The sequence below is a fragment of the Priapulus caudatus genome, unplaced genomic scaffold, assembly GCF_000485595.1.
Source record: "Priapulus caudatus unplaced genomic scaffold, Priapulus_caudatus-5.0.1 Scaffold46, whole genome shotgun sequence".
Taxonomy (NCBI): domain Eukaryota; kingdom Metazoa; phylum Priapulida; class Priapulimorpha; order Priapulimorphida; family Priapulidae; genus Priapulus; species Priapulus caudatus.
In genome coordinates, this window is record NW_014577107.1 from 63,876 (window position 1) to 70,422 (window position 6,547).

The 6,547-nt window shown below is 42.2% G+C and overlaps 1 protein-coding gene across 1 annotated transcript; it reads right to left on the reverse strand.

Moving 5' to 3' along the window:
* Nucleotides 1-738: 738 nt before the first annotated feature.
* LOC106820767 (uncharacterized protein K02A2.6-like) lies at nt 739-2,547 on the reverse strand. Its single transcript, XM_014825328.1, has 3 exons — nt 2,384-2,547; nt 2,098-2,183; nt 739-1,583 (listed from the first exon to the last, which is right to left on the reverse strand). The coding sequence occupies exons 1-3, from the start codon at nt 2,545-2,547 to the stop codon at nt 739-741; spliced, it is 1,095 nt and encodes a 364-aa protein (XP_014680814.1).
* Nucleotides 2,548-6,547: the final 4,000 nt, after the last annotated feature.

A 6,547-nucleotide genomic window follows, 5' to 3' on the forward strand; every position in this document is an offset into this window, starting at 1 on the left:
CTTTGGACGTAGCAACTTCGGCAATAAACCTTACATAGTTGTCACCAATGCTTTCCTCGTCTTCGGTCTGTTTCACCAGCCTTGACAGAGCATCTGCAACCATCTATTTTCCAGAAATATGTTTCACTGTGAAATCATATGGTTGTAGTCTCAACACCCAATGTTCAATTCTCGCTGAAGGTTTGGATCGCGATGAATAGATATACAATAACGGTTTATGGTTTGTTGCAATCGAAAAGTGTATACCATAGAGATAGGCGTGGAATCTTTCACAGGCCCAAACTATTCCTAGCGCCTCTTTCTCTGTCTGCGATTAACGACGTTCTATTCTAGTCAAGCTCCGACTTGCGTAACAAATCACACCCTTCGTGTTATTTTGATTTTGAACCAACATGGCCCCTAGTCCAACTGAACTAGTATCAACGACTATTTTCGTCTCTGCTTCTTTCACAAAGTGCGCTAACTTGTCCGCGTTACTCAGCTCATCTTTGAGCGTTTGAAAAGCAATGTCCTGCTCTTGGCCCCATTCAAACGCTTCTTCTTGTCTCGTCATTCTTCTGAGCGGTTCAGCGATAGTAGACAGGTTTGGGATAAAGCGAGCACTGAGGTTTACAAGTCCCATAAAAGTCCAACAAGTCCTGACTTCAGATGCTGATTGCGGTATTCTCGCCCCTGCCACGGCTCTAACCCTATCTTTGGTCGGTGCGATGCCAAATTACCACTTATGATATAACCCATTTATTCCAGCTCATGTAATCGAATAATACACTTTTCCATGTGCACTGTCAGGCCATTCTTTACAAGCGTCTCGATCACACGTATTAAACGTGCATCGTGCTCTGCGTCTCCGTCTCCATGGACAATTAGGTCATCCGATATGTTCTCCACACCCTCACAGTCAGCTAACACCTGATGCACAATATGCTGAAACAGTTCTGGTGCGGAGGAAATTCCGAACATTAATCTTCTATAGCGGAATATACCAAGATGACACGCAAATGTTGTGATAACACGTGACTGTTCCTCTAACTCGATCTGGTGAAAACCAGCACGCAGGTCAATTTTACTGAACACGGTACTGCCGTTCATCCTGTGAAGGACTTCGTCTACCGTCGGAATAGGAGGCCGTTCCCGTATCACCGCAGTATTCGCCTGTCGCATATCAACACAGACTCTGATATTGCCTGATGGCTTCGGGATAATCACCAGGGGTGATATCCATGGTGTCGGTCTCTCTACCTGCTCGATGATGCCATCCTTTAACAGTTCCTGGATTTTCGCCTCTAACTTCTCACGCATAGCGAATGGTATCCGACATTGGCTCTGTGCCACCGGTTTGACATTGGGATCTATGTGAATCTTGGCTTGATAGCCCTTCAGTTTTCCAATTCCATCACAGACTGTCGGGTAGCGCTGTTTGATATCTTCTAGTGTCAGTTTCTCGCTTTGCACAGTGTTGACATTTACGCCTATTTTTAATACACCGAGTTTCTCTGCAGTAGCTTTACTCATCAAAGATCGACCTTTTCCTATAATTACTATGAACTCGGCCTCTGCTGCTCGGTCTCCTACTTCAACAATTGCTGTAAATTTCCCGAGAAAAACTAATGGCATACTTAAACCATATTTCGGGTAATGCGTTCTGAAACACATTTGACACGGTTTTTCTTTAGATATGCCCAGGTGTCAGCGTCGACAACGTTTGCTGTTAATCTGGAGTCTGTACGTATGTAAACACCACCAACATTGGCATCAATCACTGCGTCATTCGATTCACCATGACACAGACTAAATGTATATTCATCGCTACTATCCTCATTAGGTTTGACTTGATAACTCGCTTGTTTCCTATTCTTCTTACTGTACCCTCTAGCTTTCTGGTGCTTCTCCTCCTTCCATTTGCTCGATCTATTTTGTGGTTGTGTCTTACACTTACCAGCGAAGTGTTCAGTTTTACCACACTTGTGACATGTTGCGTTTCGTGCAGGGCAACATAAATCTCTAGCGAAATGTTTTTCGCCACCACAACGGAAACACGATTTACAATTTGCGTTGCCTTTGTAGGCTTTCTTGTGACTCGACGATACGCGTACATACCATTTACATCACCAACACTGTACTTCTGATTCACTGTGCTGGACGCCTCCATTCGCTTTGATTGCTCGTCCACAGCTTCCATTTCTCTAGCAATGTCCAACAGACATTGTAATGTGAGTTCAGCACCCTTTTGGAGCAGCTTTCTTCTTAAGTGTGACGACCTACAAGTGTCTATCACTTCATCGCGGATCTGATCCCACGTATTAGTGTCACTTCCAAAGTCGCAATTTATTGTCTGTTTATCAATCGGGTTACATACTGATCCAACGTTTCGTCACCTTCTTACCTTAGCGAACGAAATGCATGTCTCTCGTACGGCACATTCAGCGTCGGTGTGAAGTATGCGTCTAGCTTCCGTAGTGTATGCTTGTACGCATCATTCTCCTCCCCTTCCTCTGTAGGTATAAAACCTATGTCATCGAGGGTCTCGTAGATCTCCTGCACATCCATGCCAGCGGAGTGAAGTATACTTACACACAACACTTATATATAATATACAGACGTACACACACACACACACACGCGCACGCACACGCGCGCACGCACGCGCGCACGCACGCGCGCACGCACACGCGCACACACACACGCACACACTCACACACACGCACACACACGCACACACACACGCGCGCGCGCGATGGATAGGTATTGTACGTTTTAGATTAATGGAGACAGAGAGATGACAAGTTCGAAACCGACTGGGGAAAATTGTTTTTCGTTTAATTCCCTTTATTACTGTAATTTTTTTCCTTTCGTCTAATTTTGTTTTTGACGCCATTTTGAGCTATTTAAGTAACGGAATAACAGTAGGAACATTAGAAATTACAATAATAAACATATATATTTACATGTGCATTTATATATATATATTTATATATGCGTGCGCGCGTGCGTGTGTACGTGTGTGTGTGTGAGCTTTGCTAATGCAGCCCATTTTCTTCAGGTCACCTATCTTCTCTTTCCTCCTCTTTCAATCTTTTCCTCACTCTCTCTTTCACTTTCTTTCTCCTTCTCCCTGTCTCGCCTCGCTTATACTCACTCACTCTCTCTCTCTCTCTCTCTCTCTCTCTCTCTCTCTCTCTCTCTCTCTCTCTCTCTCTCTCTCTGTGTGTCCTGTCTCTGTCTCTGTCTCTGTCTCTGTCTCTGTCTCTGTCGTCTGTCTCTGTCTCTGTCTCTGTCTCTGTCTCTGTCTCTGTCTCTGTCTCTGTCTCTCTGTCTCTCTGTCTCTCTCTTTCTCTCTCTCTCTCTCTCTCTCTCTATTACTCAATACTCATTCACTCGCATCTTCTCCTTCTCTTGCTTTTTTTCATTCTCTCTCTCTCTCACTTTTTATTTTGATACTTGCATTATTACCGTGTAGAAAAGAAGAACAATCCTCGCTCCCATTGCTTGCATAAATGCAAAACGAATTTACCATTTATCTTTGAGAATAGTTCATGGCTTGCGTTTATTACGTTCAGCCAGAACTTTGGTTCAGCCTAGAATCAGTACACAGTCGTTCGCGAACTGCCGAACTATGTACATATTTCTATTCTTATTTTAGCTTACGCGAACGTACATGGACCGTTTGATAGCGGCCGACTCTGTTTCAAAACCTTGCCGAATATTACCGCTATGTGGCGCCACATACCCAAATTTACAACGTGGATTCGATGTCAATCTCTTTAACTGCATGATAGTTAAACGTATATGCAGCGGACAACCACTGAACAAGCTTAGTTACTGCATGCGTCGCTTTCATTTTATCACGCTGTAACCAATGACTAGTTCGTATAAATACATTGAGAGCTAGGAGCGTGTCGGAGTATAAGCTAGGCGCGTTTTATCGTGCTTACAGCTGCATTGGCTTCAGACTACTAGACTAATCTGCTAGGTTATTACTCACATGAATTGTGGCTGCACTTATAAATAATCCATCCAGATCGCTGCTCACTTTGCTGGTCAAACGAGATATAAAATGTTTACAATTTATATAGCATTGTTAAAACTACAAGCTAAGACCGCCCGATAAGAATTAAGACATGTCGCATTCCTGATAGAATTAAATTAACTGTTTATGAATGAATAGGATATGATTATGTTAAATGATATCAACATCATTGACTGTTAACATCCAGCCTGTTCTGCTAGCATCTATGACAAATACGACATACGCATATACGCTCTCCCATGACACTATTTGTCATGGGAAGATTGTTCCTATGACAAATATTATTGTATGTGTTGTGCGCACCATAAGAGTTTAGGAGCGCTATTATGAACGCAAGCAGTGAATTTCAGCTGTAAAGCGGAACGAAGTTGACTCGCCAATATTTGTCATAGGAAGAATCTTCCCATGACAAATAGTGTCATGGGAGAGCGTATATGCGTATGTCGTATTTGTCATAGATGCTAGCAGAACATGTTGCAACATCAGAACGGAATTTCATAATAGCTGTCTGTCTATATATGCATTTTTAAGTATCGTCCTTTGGTTATGGTTACGCAAACCCGTTGGTAGCAACTACGGAATGTCCCGCATCGATGCCAAAGTGGACAACGTGAAAACATGAGTATTCTGCCGATTGATATCAAACGTGAAATATCAGCGAAATCGAGTCGGGAGTTTTTCTGATTACTGTGGACGCTCCATGAATATTTCTTCTCGCACTGAGGACGAAAGTTCATAATAGGTTGTGCAAATGCGAATCGTGAACAGAGAGTTCTAAATCCTAAGCTGGTGATGTCTATAAGACGTGTACCACATAAGGAACCTCTTTAGTAATAGTATCGCTAACTTTCTTCGTTGCGTAGATATCAAGACTGTTGTTCTTGCAGCAACCTTAAGCTACAGTCAAGTGAGAACGTGCCGATTTCTTGGTAGAGTTAAATGTAAATTTGTAGTTCACCGATTCTTTCTTCCGTTGATAATATCGAGCTTCTATCCACATGAAACCTGATATAATTACTTGCAGTAAATTTGAAACTAAATTTTTCGATGTCATACTATTATGAATCAGTTCTCGCCGTAACCTTAGGAAATGTGACTCATTTTATTTGAATTATCGCGTTTTCGTGTTATTTTCAGATTGCTGCACATGATAAAAGTGAAACGAAACTCGTGTTCCGGACAGAAGTACTGTTATCACTCGATGATGTCAGCCGAGAGCGACTCGACTCGCGGCAGATCCCGGCCGACCAATACCATATCCTGTACAGAACACATGTGCCCGTAGACTATTGTATAATCAGGAGCATAACGAGGTACGGTGCTGGATGATATGGGCAGGTGAAATTATATTCATTATTTCGTTTGCTGAATCGCGTCATTTATCGACAAGGATGTTCCTTTCCGCAGCGTTCTTTTATGTGGAATTGAAACGACGCGTGAGCGCCATGCTCGCTAATACGTCTCTATATTCTATTCTATACTAAGCAGATGAATACCGAGCAGTAGTAGTAGACCCATTCGTCAGACTAACCGTATTTTATCACAAATTTATCATAGTATTTCTTCATCTCCTTGATCATTACTGTTAGTTATATTCGACGATCTTATGCAGACACAACGAATAACTTGTTTCACGCTGTCAGCATGCATATTAGTAGGTGAGGGAGTAGAGGATGGCTTATGCAATTACTCATTATTCGGCAGACTTTTTCTCACATTTCCTCCACATTGAAATACTCCGACAATTCCTGAAAAGCGAAGTGATGTTTGAAAGCGTGTTTTGATCGATTATACAATAACAACTACGACAGCTAATGAGGCTGCATTGTGAAAATTAGTGAAATTAATATCAATTAATAAATAAATGGAAGGCACGAACTACTCGTGGGCGGCCTTGTATGTGAGTGTGATTATATATAATGCACTTAGTGAGATGCATGTCCGTGTTTGAGAGCACACACGCGTGCCTGATAATGTGTCTGTGCGTGCGTTTGCGCAAGCATGCCTCACTGGGTGCGTGGGTGCGTATGTGCGTGGGCGTGCGCATGTATATGCGTTTACTATAGAGCAGAGGAGGGGGTGTGTCTGCGCGTGCCATAATAAGAATAACACACGCACAATCAGATTTTCTTCGGCTTGCGAAGGTAATAATATGACGTCATTAATGCGATTGGGTCTGTAAAGCCGGCACTATAACAAGTTGCTATGCTGTAGCGTCCGGCCCGGCAGACCTAATGTGACCAATTATAAGCTAAGGCGATAATTCGACGTTAACCTATATATTATGTTGTTTTCCACGCCAGTGTCGTACACAGAACTATTGATTTAGGTGCTGGACAAGCCGCGGTTTTACTGAAATATTAAATTCGTGTTATTTTTCCCTTAGTGTTATTATTACTTAACTATTTTTTTTACTGTTATTATTATTTACTACTATTATTATTTATTATTATTTTCATATCTTTTATCTTACACAGTATTTACTCATACAAATCTTACTCATACAGTACGAGAAACAGC

Coding starts and splice junctions, on each gene's coding strand:
- LOC106820767 (XM_014825328.1), bottom strand. CDS start 2,547: ATGGATGTGCAGGAGATCTACGAGACCCTCGATGACATAGGTTTTATA. Junction 2,184..2,383: donor CATGCATTTCGTTCGCTAAG/GTAAGAAGGTGA, acceptor GGACATTGCTAG/AGAAATGGAAGCTGTGGACG. Junction 1,584..2,097: donor CAGTGTTGGTGATGTAAATG/GTATGTACGCGT, acceptor GGAAATTTACAG/CAATTGTTGAAGTAGGAGAC.